The sequence below is a fragment of the Leuciscus leuciscus genome (genome assembly GCF_965113295.1).
Source record: "Leuciscus leuciscus genome assembly, chromosome: 5".
Lineage (NCBI taxonomy): Eukaryota > Metazoa > Chordata > Actinopteri > Cypriniformes > Leuciscidae > Leuciscus > Leuciscus leuciscus.
In genome coordinates, this window is record NC_138729.1 from 37,505,082 (window position 1) to 37,527,441 (window position 22,360).

The 22,360-nt window shown below is 39.7% G+C and overlaps 1 protein-coding gene across 13 annotated transcripts in view; it reads right to left on the bottom strand.

The window, feature by feature from the left end:
- trpm3 (transient receptor potential cation channel, subfamily M, member 3) overlaps positions 1–22,360 on the bottom strand; it is a 140,522-nt gene that overhangs the window by 29,733 nt on the left and 88,429 nt on the right. For all 13 annotated transcript variants that reach the window (XM_082170785.1, XM_082170776.1, XM_082170779.1 and 10 more), the window contains exons 7-12: positions 21,638–21,812; positions 20,389–20,512; positions 3,828–3,900; positions 1,143–1,243; positions 741–875; positions 299–349 (exon numbers count right to left, since the gene is read on the bottom strand). In XM_082170785.1, the coding sequence (XP_082026911.1) occupies positions 299–349; positions 741–875; positions 1,143–1,243; positions 3,828–3,900; positions 20,389–20,512; positions 21,638–21,812 (659 nt within the window). The remainder of the gene's footprint in view (positions 1–298; positions 350–740; positions 876–1,142; positions 1,244–3,827; positions 3,901–20,388; positions 20,513–21,637; positions 21,813–22,360) is intronic.

Here is a 22,360-nt window from a genome sequence, read left to right on the forward strand (position 1 = left end):
AATGAAGAAAAACAAACTATACACGACTCGAGCAACCTAAGAAGCAACAAACCAGTTGTTCTGACTGTTTTATAGTCTGAAAATCACTGAAAAAAGCAGAGGACAGACAGAAACAAAATAAGCAACTAATTCACCCAATCTCTCTGTTAGGCTAAGAAGCAGGAAAGACACCTTTTCTGAATATGCAACAGAAATCTAACACTAATCTACAACTTACACACACTCTCTCTAACATCCACTCACACACATGCATACAGAAACACACGCACACACAGACGCATGCACAGTGAATTCTTACCTTTTTCACATCTCTGACAAGGTGGTACAAAGTGTTGGATGGACCATGCCTCTGTTTAAGACAAACAGACACAAATTTAACCTTCAATAATCAATTACTTTAATTACCTTTGAACGGAAGTGTATATATATATATATATATATATATATATATATATCAAAAGCACTATAAAAATAATAATACTGTGAAATATTATTAAAATTTAAAATAACAGTTTTCTATTAAAATATATTTTAAAATGTATAATTTATTCCAGTTATGGCAAAGCTGAATTTTCAGTAGCCATTACTCTAGTCTTCGGCGTCACATGATCCTTCAAAAATTATAAAAAAAAATATATATATGCTGATTTGGTGCTTGAAAACAGTTGTGCTGCTTAATATTTTGTGGAAACCGTGATACATTTTTTCAGGATTCTTTGATGAACAGAAAGCTACATTACCGTATTATAGAGCTCTTCAAGTCTGGACAGTGTCAGGAAACGGTGCATGCTCACTCCGTTCTCTATCAACAGCTTCACAAAGTCCACTCTGTCCAGAACCAGTGCGTCCAGCATAGATTGCTCTAGAGAGCCCACCTGACCATACATAAATAAAGCTTATAGGTCCAGGACACATAGTACCCAAGCACATAGTAAAACAGACATATAGGTTCACAGCAATTCATCGATTTCATGAATTTTAATCTGTTTGAAATGCAGCTACCGTGTTTAATTAGAGTCAGAGGTACACAGAAGTGCTTCTCGTCCCCTCGTGCAATCAATAAAGTATCTCTGTATCTATACCTAAATGAACTACAAGCACTCAGAGGTATGAAGTTTGTGTGAGTGGAGGATATTGCCTACAGGCCACTGCTGTCCGTAAATGAAGATCTGGCTCCGAGCAATGTCAACTCTGTTCCAGGCCAAAGCCAGGCTCAGCTGATCTGGAGCTGATGCATTGGCCCCTGGAAAGACAAGCAAAATGGCACATAATTAATGTAAATTAAACAAAACCAGCTTAAAAAAAGGACTGGGAATATGCTAACGAGAACATATAAAATGATGGATGAATTGTGCCTATTAAATATTACCAATTTTTCAGGCTAATGTCTTTAAAATCATTGGTATGCTTAAACAATCTCAACTCCCATTGATTTACAAGTGCTTCTCACAGTGGAGAATCCCGAGGAATTTCCGGCTCTCGCATCATTACAATGCATACCGTTATGCCAGTTTAAAAAGCTGATTCTAGAGATAAATCACAGAGGAAAGCACTCTCCAGGGTCTTTGTCACTTTGCTCCGCTCCTGCTTCAAGCTAATAAACCTTCCCCCTGAGCAGCAGGACATTTGTCTTTACTTACTCTGGCCTGGTGCTTCTTCATTTACTTTTATGAGGGTAATCTCTCCAGACACAGTCTATTAAATAGACACCTCCGTGGCTTGTCTAGGTGTCGCCATGTATTAAACCATATTTGCATAATCTCAGTTAAGTGCCAGAAAATATCCTGCCTGACTCCATTTATGAGCTGTTAAACCTAAAATACAGACATAGAGGCCTGTAATACCTGAAAGTGTCCATATGGGGCAATTTATGCTTTTGTTTTTCATGTTGTATTGAGTTACTATATTGACGCTGGTGAAACAAGTCCTCAGCAACAGGAAGGCGCTGTATCAGCAGAGATTGGTCACATAATTATGTTTAATTAAGTCTCAGAGGATGAGCTTTAATTGCTGTTTTCTGTTGCTTTGAACTTTATCAGAGGTTAGTTTTAATTTCACACTACATCACAATAAATCTCGAGGCTTGCCTTCTCACACCATGTGTGCATGCCATTTTGCCAGATCTGAAGAAAAAAATGTCACCTCAAAAGTAACCTCTTATGGCATGGCTAATACTGAGCTACTGATAAAAGCATGATACTAGATACACTTGCATGTTTTCAGTAACTAGCATATCATACACTCTCTAAATCAGCAATCAAATGGCTTAGTTTGCTATAAAGAAATTTAAGGTAACAAGAATCATACATTTTAAAATCAATGCTAGTGTCAGGGATATAAATATGGCCTAAATTGGTATCTCACAGAAAACTTTTTCAATGGCTGGACATTTATTGGATAGGATAGTGTAGAGATCAGACAGGAAAGCACAGGGTAGAGGGAGAGAAACGGGATCGCCAAATGACCTCAAGCCTGGAATCAAACTCGGGTTGCCGGAGGCGCAGTTGTGCTATGTCGGAGCGCTGCCCATGAGACTATCAGCTCCAACTCTCACAGAAAACTTCAATATATTGAAAAAAGAAATAGAACAAAATATGTAACATTGGACTACACTAACATATATGTAATAGGGGTCACTGTTAGTTCCCTTTCAGAACAGTGAAACTGTCCCTTGTATAATTGACTTAATTGGCATTAACTGCTTGTGCGAACTCAAAAATACAACATAATATCTGTTCTTTGACTATGTACCAACTGATATATGTCCCTTATACATTCATTAAGGGAAAATGAGAGAGCTGGGAACTGCATGAGTAAATCATTCTTTAGATGCGCTGGAAAGTACTATGAATTATGCAAGAGCAATGCTGCTGGCTTTCAGAGGAACACATGGAGCTCTCGGAGGAAAGGCTTCACTGGAATCCCATCTTTTGAAAGGGATTTAAAAGTGGGTCTTAAGAAGCATAACCAGTAGAGCTTGCATTTTGTTCACTCCTCTCAGTGGCAAATGTCCTGTTAACCTGGCGATTGCGGGCACTGAAAGTCGGTGGGCGGTAAAAGGGAAGTTAGTGTGTGATCAGAAAAAGTCAGATCTCTGCTCCACAACTTGTGGAAATTTACATAAAGATGTTTCAGATGGCCTTCATCGTTCTTTTACAACCATCAATCATTATTTAAACCAGGGGTCTTCAAACATTTTCAATCCATTGACCAATTGTTGGATAGAGAGACAGAGCAGGCACCTTGTTAGCGTATAAAACTGAGTTGTACATTCTACAACACAGTGGTTTCTTAACTACTGCTAGAAGGCCAGGGTTACCTCACCCTATCCCCTCCAAACTGCACCCCTACTAGAGGGCCTCAACAAACATCCAGGGGGGCCCCAATATCCTGTAACATTATTTAAAATGTCTTATAATAAAAAAAAAACACAAACAATAAAGATGTACAGCACTAAACTGACATCATATTTTCAAGTAACAGAGGTACCAGAGTTACATATCAGCTAAGATAAGAGGGCCTTTGAATATTGTCTCGGTCTGAGTCAAATTAAACCACTGCTATTTTGTACTGTACTTCAAAAAGGCATAATCATTACTGGAGTAGTTATGTACTTGCACATTGCAATTTAACTTTTTTACATGAATAAGGGAGACACATTGTAACAATTATCTACTCTAAACTATTAGCTTTGGTTGAATTTTATACAGTATTTTTGTTTACCTCTTAATTTGCTTTTTTCTCTACAAAATTCATTTTAAAATGAGATGATATACGAGCGGATCCCCACAGATGCATATGAGTATCCACAAATGTACAAATATTACCTTTCAGAAGAGCTGTTAAAATAGCCAGATCAATGTCCTGGTGTCCCTCTGATCCCATTCGAAACACTGTTATCTGAGAAAGAGAGATATTGCATTATTTCTGGCATCACATGAACATCACAACTGTTTGAGTATGATAGCATGATCAAAGCAAATCCAATCATGGTGATAACTGCTTAGTGTCTTGCCCTTATAGTGAAGAGAAGTGACAATGCGCTGCATGCACTGCCATAACCGGAACAGTGTTTGCAGTTCTGTAAACACTGAAACGTCGCATGTGAAGGGCACCTTGTGGCTTCATATGCAATGCAACGTGTGTTCTGAATTCCAGAACATATAGAGCACAGGCCATTAATCTAACGCCTGTCATTTGAACAATCCACCTTTCTTTCAGTAGCATTTTCCATCTGTGTCTGGTATGGACTAATGAACTTATCTGTGGAAGTGGGAGGATTGGTTCAGCCTAATGTCAATAATGTTTTCATTTTCATCCCCCAAGCAACCATGAAATGATGGCACATTTAGAGTGTGTGAGCTTGAGAGGTGGTGGCGGTGGAATAAAGAATTGGAGCACTTTAGCAAGCTTAAATAACGGAACATATAATCCTTCAAAATGTCTTATAGTTCAGAACTGATGAATAAACTAATGGTGCAATGCTTATGTCTTGTGTGTGGTGTGGTTCTGTGTGCACTATGAAATAATTTTGCTGTTGAAACTGGAGAGTAAATGGAATGTGATCATATCGAACAAGCACTTCATCTCCACTACAAAGAGTATAGTGACGGCCAATTACTGAAGTGTCAGTTATTGATGACCCTGTGACTGTGGAGGTGACCCAACTCTGTGTGTGTGTGTGTGTGTGTGTCTTCTTTCTGTATGTGTGTGACTCCAACCAGTCAACCTTAAAGGGATATTCTCCCAAGAGTGACAATGTACTCACATTCATGTCGATCAAAACATGTATGACATTTTCTCTTCTTTGTGTGAAACACACACACACACACACACACACACACACACACACACACACACACACACACACACACACACACACACACACACACACACACACACACACACACACACACACACACACACACACACACACACACACACACACACACACACACACACACACACACACACACACACTTGAAGAATGTTTCTAAGAATGATTTTCACTGTGTGAAGGGAAAAAAATTATACAGGTTTGGAATTACATGAGGTTGAGTATTACATGAGGTTGAGTAATTCATGACAGAATTTACAACTATCTGTTTAAATTCAACGCACATCACTCAAACACAGCAGGAAAGTGATTCAGACACTGTTAGTTCTTTTCAAAATTTCATATGCATATTGAGTACACAGCTGACCTATGGGGACATGTCTGTGATTTATAAGCCTGAAGTAGCTGAATAGAAAAAGTCAATAATGGATAATTAAATCATCTCCGTGTGCCTCAGAGCACGTTTTAACAACTAAGGCACCCATTCGATTCAGAATCTTTTTTTAAAACAGGTTATGCCTCTACAAATTGTACCTATAACAGACTAAAAACATGCCACAGTTAAAACCTGTTAATTGGTTAACATTAAGTTCACTTATATACGAGGAAATACTGAAATAGATCTAACCTTTCATTTCATTTTACAGTAAAACACTGTTAAATGTACTAGAATTCTGTGCGACACCTCACATTTAATGGTTTTTCATTTGAATGTTTAAAGGGATAGTTCACCCAAAATGAAAATTCTGTCATCATTTACATCATTTACTCACCCTCAAGTTGTTTCAAACCTGTATGAATTCCTTTTTTCTGCTGAACACAAAAGAAGATATTTAGAAAAATGTTGGTAACCAAACAGTTGATGGACCCCATTGACTTCCATAGTATTTTTTTTTTCCTACTATGGAAGTCATTGGGGTCCATCAACTGTTTGGTTACCTGTTGTGTTTTAGATAAAATATGCTTGCACTTTTTACTGTATTTTTACAGAATTAATCTGTCAACAATTATTTTTATTTTTTTTACAGTGCAGGTGATATTTGCAGACATCATAGAGATCATTTAAATCCACCTTGTCTTAGGCTGTCATGTCCCCACATGCTTCAAATCAACCTCCATCATCCGAGTGCAAAAATGTCTTCAGTGACTTTCACCCTATTGCATTTACTCCAGTGGTTCTAGAGTTTTGAGAAACTGGTCACAGCAAACATTAAGACCGCTTTTCCAGTTTCCACAATATACTTTCAAATACACACCTTCAGACACAGCTCCATGAACGATGGCATTACATTTGTCATCATTATTGCACATTTGTTACCAAGACAACAAAATCTCATTTGTCAAATAATTGCTTATGTTTACTTAATCTCTGCACTGATCACAGTCTTTCCCCAGACCCTAACAAACTAGCTGCACTTAAGCATTTAACTCTGTCTCAGGTAGACCTCTGGAGCAATAGCTTTGAGGTAGTAAGGATCCACAGGCATACATAACACCATGAGTGCATCACCAAATATCAGAGCAATCATTAAATCTTCACACAACACCTCTGTTGAGGGGCTCAGCCAAAGGAAGAGGTGAGACAGCTTGCAACCTGGTGCTAGAACAATGCTAGTAAAAAAGAGATGATTGTTTACTTTAGATCTATGGTCTCGAGCAGTTCATTACTCGCAGCACATCAACAATGTGGTGGAGGAGATAACAGGCAGCCTTAGGTTAATGGGTGTTCACATCACCAACAAATTGTCATTGGCCCTGAATGCCTCTTCTTTGTTGAAGACTACACAACAGCACCTCAACATCCTAACAGAGCGTTCACTATGACACTGATTAAATCACTGGAGGTTGCTGCATCTGCAACTGATTGTTGGTTGCTAATAGCATTTCTCTCAGAAGCTTCTTCTGTAAAAGGTGGTGGAAAAATGTCTGTATTCGTATTGGCCGTGTCGCATCACTGCTCATTTGCGTAAATATTTTAAATTGTTTTAAAAGTCTATATAGGCTTGCTGATGTTTTAAAAAAGAAATATGAGGGTCTTATTTTAGTTAAAGCACTTTCAAAAATTATTCAGTAATGTTATACATGTACACATGTTTTTCCTTGAGTTGAAAGTATTTCCTGTGGTAATAAACAGCATGCTGTTGATTCAACTGTATTACATACTGGAATATTCCAAGTGGCGCTTACTGACTGCAGAGCCAAATGATGTCCAGCTCACCCTATCTGGATTAAATGGGTGGAGCTTGACCTAGTCCAGCTCTACCTCTGTGGTCCTAATGGGTGGAGTTATGTTTAGCTATCCACCTTATTTGACACGTAAGAGCGGGCGCCGCCATTTTTTAAATATGAAGTTTTAATATGGACTGGCGTTCTTTAGCTAAGGGGTGCCATTATAGCTGGTTCAAGCGTAAAAAATAACTGCATGATATTTGTTTTGACCATAATCCACACACCAGAGCTGAATGTGGATGTGGGGCACCCTGAGATCTGCACGCCCCTCTGAAGGGTGAAGAAGCTCGTCGGCTTTGGTTAAAAGCCTTAATATGTTTTTTTTTTTGTTTTTTTTAAAGCTAATATACTGTGAACAAGAATATGTGGACATCATCAAAACATGCAAACTCAGAGAGTGGGTTTAAACTTTTAATTTGAAATCGCATATTTAGAAACATGTTGATGTATTCTCCTGTGTTAGCAGGAGAATCCGCTCAAACCCTCTACAGGTGTGTCAAAGAGAGCATCCTGACCTGCTGAGCACTGTTTCTTTCTGATGCCTCAGTCAGAAAAAACCCTGCAGTGAGTAGTGAAATAGCTCTGTCCATCAGAGGCTTGTCTTCCTGCTGTTAAAGGTTATCATTACATTGAGAGGTGTGAAATTATGTCTAGCAGCAGAATCTAGAAAAGGGCTAAGGAGTCTCTTTCTCTCCTTATACACTATTTTTAAACTCTCCACTTTATTTAAATTACAGAGCTGTTATTAGGAGCACAAATGCAGGTTTTTGCTATCCTTCTCCTTTAAGGGGGCACAATTTTGTAATAGCCTTATTGGCGATGTAGTCATTTCACATCTAAACTAGTCATCTGGTTTGACATTTCACCAATTGGGACAACACAACTTCTTCTAGGGGTTTTAATTCAAATCAAATGGAAATTTGACCCATTGTGGAATTTGTGTGTAAAATGTATCAAAACAGAGAATTTGAATGTACGTTAAAGGACGAGATGGTTTGTACAATAAGTCTGTATCTAACGCTCATTGGAGATCTGATTCTGGCGAATGCTGTTCTCGCTGTTCGGTGGATTGCTTCATGCATCAGTGAACCAGGCCCATGGGCAAACATTCATCTTCATTTATCAGGGGTGAAATTTCCTTCCTCACCCACACATCCATTCCACCCATCCAGCGCTCTCACATTATCTTAAATCCTACAGCAACACTACTCACTGTTCCTCACATGTGCCAGGAGTTCATGTCTCCTCTGGTCTGTCAGCTGTCCATCCATTTGTTCATCCATACAGTTACTGACCCATTCGACATGTGGCCGGATGTGACTCCATCTTTCCATCCATCATCATAAGCTGATCGGAAGCTGTCATCCCCTGAAGCATCAGTCTATTTTCATTCAGCTTCATTCCCACTGACAAAACTCAACTGTGCAAAAACAGTTTTCAAGCAAGTTTCCCCAAACACTACCTCCACATCATGCTAATAGTTCCGCCCGAGACACACACCATATCGCTACTTTGCTTAAAGCAAACAGAAAAATCAGCCAATGAAAGGTTGTCAATTTGAACGATAACTTATAAACATTAATGAGGTTGTTAATACATGGTAGTTGGTTCTGCTGAAGCCATCAGTCAGCATTATTTCAGCTTATTTGTTTAAATCACCATGTTTAAAGGGGTCCTATTATGCTATTTCACTTTTTCAACTTTAGTCAGTGTGTAATGTTGCTGTAGCTATGAGCATAAAAAAGATCTGCAAGGTTACAAAACTTAAAGTTTAATCCAAAGGGAGATATTTTATTTCCACTTTTCAATAACAACGAAGGACTCAATTGGACTACACCACAAGTTATAATGTTATTCATTTAAATAATTTCTGCCAAAGTAGTAGGCTACGTTACTCATTTGTTTGATCTTCCTAAGGCTGACAAACTTAGAATGGTTAAAATTTATTTTAAACACTGTTCCTGAACATCGTAACCCCAACGTTTATCTGTGTGCTGCACATTTTATGGAGAACAGCTTCCAGAACCTAAGAGAGTAGCCTATACAATGCAGGCTATACACACAAAAGCTTTTCCTGAAATGGAGCAATTCCCACTTTGTCAGGAAAATCTGTTGTTTGTGGATCACGTGGATCACGAAAAAAAAAAAAAATCAAAATTTTACAGAAATTAACTGATTTTTTTGATGATCATTTTAATTTAATTTTTAACTTTTATTTTAAATTGTACTCAAAGCTCTGTAAAATAATATCTGTAGATTAAAAATTCAGCTGTTATGTTAGGTATTGTGACATTAATGACAAATTCCAGTAATTCACATTTTTTTGTTCAGAAAATTTACTGTATTTTTCATAAGTTTTCTTAAATTACATAAAAATGTAAATTACAAATATAATCCGTAATTAAACAGTAACAAAACAGTTACTGTACATGATAAAACGGTCAAATGACTGGCAATTTTTTTCATTGTCACCATTGTTGCGATCATACGCTGATTCTGTCTGTGTGAGTCTATATGATTCTGTCAAAACATTGTAACAATTTAATCAAATATTAGACTTCAGGTGGTATCAATAAATCAGGCCATTTATGATGAATATCATCACTAAAAGTGACCAAGATCATCTGATCTGAGTTTTTCTTGGATCCCTACCAACAAAAATGTATCCGAGACACACAGTTAAAGCAGCCATATAGAAAAAGTAATGTTAAAACTGAAAGGGCCAAGAGCTCAACTAAAGCAAACACTGATTATCAAAATGGTATCAAAATGTATTATTTTCAATAAAACATCAACTTCTAAACCTCAGTTAATTCTCAATAAGAATGATAGTTTGAAAGAAATAAGGTCTGGATTGTAATAAGTGAATATGCTGAGATCTTGAGAGATCTGTTAGTGTTTAATGTTCTGTTGGGATTTAAAGTGTTTCTGTATGGTCTGTTTTGTGGGTCACCATTGTGCCGAAGAGTAGAGCATGTGATTCAGGCCAGCATGAGCAGAGAAACACTGATGATATGTTGCATGTTGCTTTATTTAACAGACAGTAACTGTTTTTTGCTTCAAATCAAGGTTTTTAGTGTTGTGATTCACCTTTTGTCTGATTGGCTTGGTTAATGGCTTATAACTCTTTAACAAAGATTTGAAAATCCCAATGGGAAAAATGAATGAAAAAAATACTTCCCGAACCAGCAGCACTGAAAAAGGCTGCACACATAGGTGTGTCCGACTTGAAGCGCCGCTGCACAGACCGATCGGTGTATGACAAAGTACAGCGAGAGCGAGACAGCTCCATATGCCGCTTCAAGTCGAACACACCTATTTCCTACTATTCACTGACGCTCACAGCAACACAGCATATCAGACACAACTTTCAAATGTCAAATATTTCAGTTCTTAAAATAACGATGTAATGATGTTCAATTATGTACATTAAGTAGTTCAAAAATAAAGATATAATTCATTCCATAAATCAATAACAGATGTAAAAGAAGCTTAAGAAATTTGATCCTATTTTACTTCTGCACCAGATTTTTTACAGCAATGATTTTGTAACAGATATTTTCCATGGTCACACCTACCAATTAATTTGCAACGCTCTTTTTATTCTGAGTTTCAGACAAGTGTGAGTTCGCGATACCTTTTTCCCTTTACGCTTCACTTTTCTGTGCTTTTCACTTCATGGCACTTTTTTGACATGGGGGTGGAGTCAAGAAACGGGGGTGTGTTCAGCAGACATGGTCATGGCCACGCCTCCCTCCCGCCTTGTGCTCATACTTTTACTAGCATTAAAACTTGCATGGTGTTGTTTTGTTAACTAAATGTTTATTAAAAGCATTTACTTAAGTTAGAGGTCATGTTACAGTGGTGTTTATTATGAGCTGTAGACAACTCGCCAACGTAAACTGTCTGAAAATAGCCAGCACCTGCTGTTTATTTCTCTAAGTCTGCACACTTTTATAGCATTGTAATGTTTAGGGTTTCATTTTGTTAACTAAATGTGTATCAATACTGCAATATTGGTGCTAATTATTTTGTAGGCTACATTGTAATTGGCTATTTGTTTATTTAGTCTAAGCTTTAAGGTAATATACAGGTCAATTATTAAAAAACAATTTCAACTCAAATCAATATTTCAAGTTTTTTTGTGTGTGTGTGTGTGTGTGAATAGTTAATAAGTGAAATGCTGTACCGAATATAAGCCCTTTCAGGGTAATAGAAGACCCTAACATTATAAGCTGGGATGAGAGAACAAATTTTGACATTGAAAAACATTTTTCCACAATTAAGCAAGAGCTAAAACAATAGTGTTTCCTAGAATAGGAGATTAAAATGCTCTGGTGTGAGGGAAAACTAGCAGTACTAACTCCTCTCTGAGCCAATGGAAACATGAAACACAAGAAAGATTCTCTAGGAAAACAGAATGGGGCTGATAAATAGACAGAGAGGCTGTCAGTCTGATTAATTGAACCATCCTTCCCTTGGTTGCAGGAACAAAGACCTCCACCGTAGGAAAGAGATTACGAATGGAATTCAATCCTGAATGAGAGAGGGAATGCCTACTGCAGAGAGGTGCAAAAGACTGACATAATGCTTCTTTTATGTGTCAAGTGCCAATTAATCTCACACAGAACAGAAATACTGCATCCCTAAAAGGACCCTAATCTAATCTAATAAGGTTGTAATTAATTTTAGTTTGCTGCTGCCCCCTCCAAATCTGGTGTAGTCAGGTCATGTACTGAGAGGCAGGAGGTTATGGAAGCATGTCCTGTTGAGTTCAGGTTAAACATCTGCTCAGGTGCTTCAAAGGAACAGAGCTGATTTAAGACACCTCCCTACAGATCTCATTATTATCCAACTCTTGATTCATCACAGAACACAAGGTCGTCTTAGTGTTATTCTCATATTTCAGCATTTTCTTAAAAATATGTTTGTAGGTTACCTCACAAATGTTACAGCACACGCAATTTTTTTTTATCAGTGCATGTTTCTCAAGGCATATTTTGCTTATTTGCACCTTAATGCAATGTATACACAATAATGTATATATGGTTGCATCAGCATTAACCCTCAAGCACATGTCATGATCAGCATGAGAGCTTATCAACTAGCAGCTTGGGGGCAAAAAACTGCCCTGTTAAGCATTCTTACACAACCCATTGATTGATTTTGATAAATCTCTGCATTGCCAAATACATCAGAAAATCTGTGTGCAAAGCTCAGCAGTGAGTTTATAAGTCCTCAATATTTGTCTGTTGGCAGACTTCTGTCCATTACCGGATCGAAGCGAGCGCACATTGTTCTGTACAGCTCAGATCATTTTCATAGGTGCACATTGGATTGCATTTTCTAATCAGATGCATTTATGCAAAAGCGTCGCTGCAGTGGAATGGAAAACTAGCTACTTGCTGAGGACAGCGCAGTATATACTATATACTGCCTACTATTTAAAAAACAAAAAGCAGAATTTAAATTATTGTTGCATGTTTATTTCAACAAATGGCATCCAAATATCATTTGTCAAGAATGTAAGATAAATTAATAAATTGGAAAAAGTGAGGTTAACACTAAGTTCCTGTTTATCCATCAAAGTGGAAAATCAAGCTAGCCGCATTGCATTGTGGGACACAGAATTCCAAGCTGTAAGTTGTTGTATAATGTACACAGTATGTATATAAATATTTATAGAAGCCCATTTCCGCCACATTAAAAAAATTATCATAATTGACAGAAGTCGTAATATGTAACAATTTCAATTTATCACATTTCTGTCAGGACCACTATCGTCAAATACGATTGGCAATTAGCATACAGTTTGGATTGGCGGTATGGTTCCGTTCTGGGCGAGAACTCCCTGCACATCCATGCAGCCTAGCATGGATAAGAGCAGGGAGAGCAGAAATTACCCCCCTTGGGGTAAACAGAACAGAACCAACATGAATGCATGCAAATATATTGAATTTAAGATTTTAAAGTACAACATAATTCAAGAATTGATTCTGATTCAATGGGGGAATCAGAATGCCAAATACTGACTGGGTGAGAGGAGGAGCTGGGGATGGAGGAGGGTAATTATCTCCTGAGAAACGTGATAGCTGCTGATAATGCTGAAGGAGCTTATATATGTATACGGTGATAGGCGTCATATTCCTATAGGTAGATGTGGATCAGCTGAGAGTCAGCTGATGCAAGCTTGACTAACATGACCTGCCAAAACTAACACTACGCGTTTTATAATTGAACTTTGTCACATTTTTTTTTTTTATCTCAGAATTATGACTTAGCATGTCATAATTTGACATCTCATAAATATGACAGTACAGTATGTCATAATTATGACTTTACAGTATGTCATAATTATGACTTTTCATCTCATTAATATAACATCTCAGGTTACGAATGTAACCATTGTTCCCTGAAAAGGGAACAAGACACTGGATTGCATAACAACGCTTTGGGGAGCACCTCTAGCGTGACAGCGTCTGAAGCATGTGTGAAACTAGTCCAATCCTGATTGGCATTGCGTCGTGACGAAGTGTGTGAAGGCGCACCACGGAAGCTACAAAGGTAAGCCGGCACACAACAGCATCAGCTTCTGATAGGCTGAAGCAAGTCGCTCTCAAGCATTCAGGTGGTGTGGCAAAGGGACACAGTATCTCGTTCTGTTCTCAGGGAACAATGGTTACATTCGTAACCTGAGACGTTCCCTTTCGAGGGAACCTGCATCATATAACGACACTTTGGGGGAACTAAATACCCACAGCGCCACAGTGACTAATGCCTGCCCTGGTGTGAAACCTGTCCGGGCACAACTCAGGAAAAGAGCACTCGAGAACCCGACATGGAAGGAAGGTCCAGACTACAGAATCTTAAAAATGTGTGTGGGGAGGCCCAACCTGCAGCATCACAGACCTCTTGAAGGCAAACCATGACAATAGAGCCTTTGAGGATGTGACACTCCTCGTAGAGTGTACCCTGATCAGCAAAGGCGAAGGCATGCTGTGTGCCTCATGCGCTGTATAGAGATTGCTTTGACAATCCATTTGCTGATAGTGTGCTTTGACACTTGGGATCCTTTCTTGGGAGACCGAAGACACACTAACAGCTGGTCAGACTTCCTCCATAGGGAGGACCTATGCGCATAGGCCTCAAGAGCCGTAACCAGGCACACAAGGTGTAGCATCTCTTAATCCGCCAACACATGTGGAGGATGGGAGGCCTGGAGAACAATAGACCGTGCCAAATTAGTCGGCACTTTGGGCACATAACCCGGTCTAGGGTAGAGAATGGCTTTAGCTCTCTCAGGAGCAAACTTCAAACAGGAAGGAGAGACGGACAGGGCTTGTAAGTTCCCCACTCTCTTAAGGGATGTTATTGGCAGTATGAAAGCCACCATTAGTGTAAGGAACTTCTTTGACACAGACTCAGTGTGTTCGAGCCAAGTTGGAACCCTGGCATGAGCCGCAGCCCTCATCCTCAGAGCACAAGGAAACGGACAACAAAGTGGTGTCTCCCCAATGGTCCACCGCTTAATGGTGCATGGAAGGCAGCTATGGCCGCCACATTAACCTTAAGCGTGGATGGGGAAAGACCCCCAGAGAAATTATCTTGAAGGAACTCCAGCACTGAAGCCACTGGGCAGTTAACTGGATCCAACTGATGCTCTCAGCACCATTAAGTGAATTCTCTTCACTCTAAGATGTACAGTTTACTCGTGGAGGGGAGCTCTAGAGCTTAGGATGGTCTCAACAACCCCAGACTAAACCCTCGGAGCCCGGGTCAAGTGTTAAATATCAAACCCCCTGCTTGTGACAGAACATCCCTTTCTTATTGGAATCTCCCATGGAGGGCCTCCTAGGAGCGCTATGAGGTCCGAGAACCAGACTCTGTCTGGTCAGAATGGGGCTACCAAGAGTAGACTGATCCCGTCCTGGCGAACCCTCTCTAGGACTCCCGAGAGCAGTGCAATCAAGGTTGAAAGCATGGGGGAGCAATTGGGGCGAAAGCGAGGGATGCGTGAGGGAGAACCACAGCGGACAGTAAGTTGTCTCTCGAGACGCAAATAGATCCACTTCAGCTTGGCCAAACTTCCTCCAGATGAACTCCTCCGTCTCGGGTTGGAGTCTCCATTCCCCAGGCCTCAGCCCCTAAATCTACAGAATGTCTACTCCTACATTCTGGTCTCCAGGGATATACATAGCTTTGGGTGACAACAGCTTGCCCTGAGACCAGAGGTTGCAGCACACACTTAAGGAGAATCTTTGCAGATTTTCTTCCCTCAAATCTTAAACATGCTTACACTACAAGATTTGAAAATCGTGGCGCATCACACACTACAAAATGTTATTAAGATTATCGTGCCAGAGGATGCGCCTCACTTGATCTCACGCAGCAGATCGGAAGCTGAAAAGTGGATGTAAACAAAATATCTGTTCTTCATATCAAGTCATAAGCTGCATACAAAATGTATGTGACAAAAGCAGTATGTCCAAATTCACAGTACTGATAAAAGAGTAGGCAAAAAAGTACCTGGATGACCAACTACTTCCAGCGAGATTCTGGTGTGCACATGATACTATATAGAACATACTTTTTTTTTCAGCCCTGAAGTAATTACTCAAATTCAAAATAAGTACCTACTCAAAAAAGTATGCGGTTTTGGACGCAGCCATATTAGTGAAAAGGTTGCCGTGACCAAGGAAATCGAAATCTTTCCAAAAATCTTTTCTTCCATATAGCCAGGGAATGAAGGCATCTGCGCGTAACCCTGATCATACCTTGGTCCTGAGCCACCACTTCAGGGGTCTCATGTACAGCAGTCCAAAAGGTTTCATGTTTGATGCAGCTGGCATGAGCCACAGCAATCTTTGAAAATGTTCTACAGTGACAGCCTGGCCTAGCCTGATCCTGGTTACTGTCATCTGGATAGACTGGATAGAAGGGGGGAAAACATGCTCATTTTGGAATCGAGCCTGAGCCCCAGATGTTGAACCGCCATCTCTCGTGACTGGGCTAAAATCAATCAGTTGTCTATATAATTGTGAACACAAATGCCCTGGAGTCTCAGAGGAGCCAGTGCTGGATCCATGTATTTTGTGAAGGTGCGAGGGGATAGAGATAAGCCAAATGGAAGGACCTGATACTGGAACGCTTCGCCCCCAAAATCAAACCTCAGGAACTGGATATATGGAAGTAGGGTACTTTAGATCTATTGTGACAAACCAGTCCTCAGACTTGATTTTACTCACAATCAAAGGAACTGTTTAGCCTGGCTAATGTCAGACCTCGTCTCACTGAGACGTGGTCTGGGAACCACATGTTAATTTTCTCGTATTTGAGGCGTGGTTTACGAATGCCCAGAGCCGTTTATTGGGCGCTACGAATGTCTATCAAATGCGCCTGTACGTAGCTCATAGCCAATTGTTTCAATTATACCAGATGACGTATGTAGAGTGGCAGAAATCCGACGAGGAAGAAGACGAAATAAACTTGCGTTCTAAACTACTTAGAACACTATCTAAGGCTGCCTCGAAAGGTAACTTCGCGTCTGATGCCATATTGGATCCATAGATATAAACAAACTGCTTCGGTGTGTCGCATAGACGTCGTCATCGTCTTGCTGCTCCCTCCTCATTCTGTGATTGGTTCCCTTTTTGAGGGGAAAATCTGGTCCATGGTATCCAGGCTGCCTAGCAGCGTGAATAAAATCGCGCTGCGCTCAAGGCAGCATGGGGAAACCCAGGCTAGGAACTGTTTGCATATTGAGCCTGAATCTCCTGGATTCTGTGCCCCTATTCTACCGTACACGGGACCCACTGAGATATATTTGATAGAAGTTTCCATGCTTCTATATAATTCTCTAGGTGGATCAGTCTCTCTGGTGCATTGCGAACACTAAGTTCAGTGCCCTGAAGCGGTTGGCCGCCAGGGAGTAACCCAACACGTTTTTCTACAGGCAAACTCCTTAGGGCCGCGACGATTTCGGGCGGTCAATGAGGTTTGCGTTCACTGGGAACCGGTGTGCCCCAAAGCGCACGAGGCGGCGGGGAAACAACATCGATTTCCAGAGGGCTCCGTGGAGGAGCGTCAGGACTTCTTCCCCAAAGCCTTCTCTGAGAGAATAACGATCCTCATGGAGGTCCTCATGCCGTGGAGCAACCGATGGCTTGGGCCTTCGCCTTGATGGCACGGAGAGACAGGTCCGTGACCCGATGCAGCTCTTTAATGTTGTCGGGCCCGATCCTCTCGCCCTCATCGATTTCCCTTAATAGGTCTGCTTGGTACGCCTGCATGCCATGGTATGCAAGGGTGCACCAGCACAACTAGCCGCCATATATGACTTGTCCACCTAACCGGAAGTTGTTCTGCATGGTTTGGTGGGCAGTGTCAGGGCTTTCAGGGATGATGCAGTGTGAGGGGGGAGATAAGATGCCAAAGTCTCTTCCACCTGCGGCAACATCCCATAGCTGTTCTCTTTCGAGCTCATGATTGAAGTACATGTTTGTTGCTGGGCTCAATAAATGGGAAGTGTGCGGCTTCTTCCACAATCTCGATGACTCAACGTGGAGATTGTGAAAGAACGGCAAACCCTGACATTGAGGTTGTGCTCGGCTAGACAGAAAGAGTTCATCTTGTTTACTTATCCGTTTTGCTTCCTGTTTTTCTGGTAGCTACACAATATTAAGTTTGGCCACAGCAAGAGTCACATCCTCGACCAGCTCCTCGTAAGCCTCGATGCTGAGAGCTTCCAATTTCTTAGAACTAGAGCTCGAGCATCAGGCTCTCGATCGGGATGCCCGAATGCAAGTGCTGGAACCTGCAGATGAAGGAAGAGAAACGGCCAAAGCTGTCACCACCTCCTCTGCAAGCTCCACTTGAGAACCCTACGACTTAAGATGCCGCGCAGCCTCGGGTCCCGAACCGTGAGGAACGCAAACCTGGCCCACCTTGTCAAACAAAGGCAGACGGGAGCGGAGCGTCCTGAGTGGTGGCTGCTCACATTGAGTACAGGCAGCCCCCTTTAGAGCTGCCTGTGCATTCAAAATGTGTGTGTGTCCCCACTCGTGATGTATCTGGGGCAGGGAGGCACACACTGTTTGTACTGTCTTTCACTTGACATATTTATTTTCTTTTTTTGAGACAAACAATGCCAAATAGACAAATAGGTACAACAGTAAATGACAGTTTCACACACAGAGTCATTGCTGAAAAACAGAAGCTGATGCTGTTGACCTTTGTAGACCTTTGTAGCTTCCGTGGTGCCCTGTCACACGCTATGTCATAACACAATGCCAATCAGGATTGGACAAGTTTCACACATGCTTCAGATGTTGAAGGCATTCCCAAAAGTGTTGTTATACCTTGAAAGAGAACTTAGTATGTCATAATTTTGACTTTTTATTTCATAACTACAATTTACCAAAACATGATTTTTTTCTTATGTGGCGGAAATGGACTTCCATAAATCCATAAAATTGCAGCAATAGTAAAAATTGTATAATAGTAAGCTATTATGAACAAAGCTGTAATACTCGGATACTCTGATACTGTTTCATCTTCAAATTAAACTGCTAAGATACGATAATTACTCCATCTTCAAAGACTGCCAAAGGCACCTCTAATACTCATTCACTCTAGCTTCCTAATCACAATTGTAAATTGTAAGCAGTTTTTCTAATCATCAAGCATGGAAATTCTCCCATTGGCTTGTCCTTAGTGGAAAGTACAGCAATGAGGGAGCAAAAGAGGAGATCAAGCACTGAGCTGAACTGTACTGTGTGCATGTATGATGAATGTGAGATGAATGCATTGGACTTAAGTTCTCTAGGTCCCAAACACACATGCTGCACTCATCTCCCAGCACATCCGATACCCAACTGAGCAGAAGCGTACATGTTTGTGTAAGTAAGTAACAGATTATGATGTATGTGTATTTATTTGTTATATTAGCAGTGGCATTTTGTGCTTGTACACTGGTTTAATGCCAATTCTACTTTTAAGTAACATTTTTAATTTGCTTCCCTTAGTTGCGTCTCAAAGGCGTTGTGATCTCACTTTTGAATCATCAATAAAACATATTCAAGTGGGTGGCATGTGAACTAAAGCCAATGTGCTTTACTCAAAACTAGCTCTCACCTTCAACAAAACAGTTCGCATTTGAACACAATTGCATTTAAGCCAATACAGCATATAAATACAAAGGCTTAAGTAAAAGTCATATGGTGTGTGGGTACAAAGATTCATATCTATGCTTGAGAAGGTCATCTTCATAATGAGGATTAACACATCTACAGCTACAGATCATACTTCACAGTGGAAATGCATGCACTAACAACACTGAAAACACGGTTATACAAAGAATTAATTAAAAAATAACATGGTGTGCACATACACAAAATCACAAATACATAGACACGTGCACAGACAATGAGTGAAACCACTACAATGACTAAAAGAAGATTCAAATCATTATTAATAAAAGAATAAACACAAAAATCACTTTGAGGATGTATGATTTAATGACTGAAAACATAATCTGAATATACAAACACAACATTGAAATTTGAGTTGAACTACATTAACATTCAAAGACAACTAGAAACGTTTTACATGCAAATCATGGTCTTGATAGATTTTACTTCATAGATAAAAAATATGGAAGCATGTTAAGATAAAAGTAGGATATGTTTCTCCTGGCAACACTGAAGCTGATTGTTAAAACTCTTTATTGAGGCATTTCAGGATGTTCTGGAAGCAATGGCTAACAGGGGAAGGATAAATGTGAAGTGTCTGAGAGCTTTTAAATGAGCTCAATGGAAAGTGCACTCTAATTGAAAAGTCATACAGATTATGGAGTCGTCAATCTGGTGAATAATTTAACAGAGGAGTAGTGGATTCAAATATATGACAAGTTTTAGGTGATAAAAGTACTTAATAGTAGTAAGTAGTAAGTAATACTTAATAGTTTTACTTTCTGTGCATCAGAGAGATAAAGTATGTGTGCAAGAAGCTAATATGAAGAGAGATGGTCTCAGGGCCTGAGGAAATGTACTTCATGTGGGCTGCAGAGGTAGTGACATTTATCAGCCCCAAGCTTAAGGGCCACTTTACACGCATCTCTGACTGTCTGATAGAATAACGGCATGCTGACATGGAGAGGAATGTGCGGCAGAAAAAACTCCTGGCTTTATTGCGAGTTCACTCTCATACAAAGAACTCAAAAGATACAAAGTACAGCAAAAAGGCTCTAGAGGAATCTCTTTAAATCTGTCAGATCAGGGGGGTTTAATCATTAGGACTTTTACAGCCACACTGCACACACTCACCAGTTCTTTCTTCTTCATGCACTCCATCAGAATGATGAAGAGATGCTGGGCCTGTGTCCGACTGTATGTAAACGTCTTCTGAATGGTGACTAATAACTGGTCTCTCAGAGATTCGTTTATGATTCTAACATGTAGTCAGAGAGAAAGATGAGACTGTGATATCAGAGCAATTCATTTATGCAATGAAAATATTCCAACAGAGCGCAACAGTAGGGTTCCGGAAGGAAAAATCCCATTAATTTTCTCCATAGACAAACTGCTTTTTAATGATAAAATATGATCCTTTCAAAAAAGACCCACCACAGCTCAAGTCACTGTGATTTCAACTACACTTTTTGTTAAAAAAAAGATGTGCTTAACATTCAAATTATCTGTAAAGAACTACACTACCCATAATATTGAAGAGAAATCTTCACTGGAATTCCTTGTATATATTTAAATATTTTTCAGTAAATGATAGAAATGAATGTTGAATAGAACTAAATCTAATTAATCATATAGGTTCCTGAGATTAATTGTGATTTGTCATGTTAAGTACATTTAATTGCAATTAATCAATAATGCAATAACATACATTTTTTCCCTGTTTAAATATTTTGCAGTAAATAAAAATCACGGGATGTGAATCGACTAAAAATGTATTATATAAAAAACTATACATGTTTCTCCGATTTTGTGCAAGTAACCATGTTAGATGCATGGAATCACAATTAATCTACGATGAGATAACATTAATTGTGTAAATTTTTTTTAACACTTACATTTTATTGTATAGTTATACTTAAACATATATATTTTATACAATAGCTATGTCAATTTCTACTTTCTATATTATTATACTATTACTATATTGCAAAAATATTATATGAATATTTACCAAATTTCCACTAGTTATGGACATTTAAAGAATACATAATTTGCAGTGCTTTATGAGATGAGTAGTTCATTGCTAAAAAAATACAATAAAACCAAATGCATCAAGAACACCTTGTCTTTATCTCCAATTCCAAATTCCTTTTTTTTGCTTAAATTAAAGTGTGTAACATTTTTGATTCATCTAATATCTGGTTGGCTTGGTTTATGTCTTACAAGTCCTTATGGGAAAATTAATGGGAAAAATACTTCAGAAAAAAAGTGGCCATTTACTTATGTGCTCTATTCCGTGCTACAGTTCAATCATCATCTATATGTAAATGAATATTCATGTCTTATCGTAGTGTTACAGTGGAGAGAGATAAACCTCACATACCCGCCTTCCTCTGAGTACTTGTGCCCAAAGGCCAGGATGTCAGAGGCCCGACCGCTGCCGTCACACACCACCACAGGCACTGGAGGAGTGTCTCTCAGGTACTCCAGTACGATAGAGATCACATTAGGACCCCCCTCCACTATCAAAGCCACCACTGGAACACCCTGTCCGATCCCTGCAGAGAAAGCAGAAACGTGAGTGAGAAAAGGGGGGATGTGTGCGACCGTGGGGGTGGCTGTTACAAGGAAAACCAATCAAAAAGATTAAAGGTGAAGGGTGCATTTTTTCTCCTCTACTAGTTTAATGTGCAAAGACAACTAGAGGTAAGCCATTCATATAAAGTGTAAACACTGCACACATGTGGTGCTTGCTTTGAGGAGTCTGATATTTTAATGCCTGGCTTAAAGGGATACTTCACCGACTAGCATTAAGCTTTGTATCAGTACAAACCCGGTAGTATTTTCAAATGACCGTGCTTCCATCCCTCATGTCCCCCTGACACGAGAGATTTCTGTATTGTGTGTCTGAAAAAAAAAAACATTCTGTCCATGACCGTCATTTTGCGTCATTGGAGGCTTTTTTGGTCAGAGGCTAGAGACTACAGCCAGTAGTAGGAGCTAGTTCCGCATGTTTTCAACCTGCCCATAGGGGGTGGGATCTCACGATAAAACATTGTCTTTTCAGTTTCGAGTGAACTAGTAGCCTAGACGTATAATTTCTTCC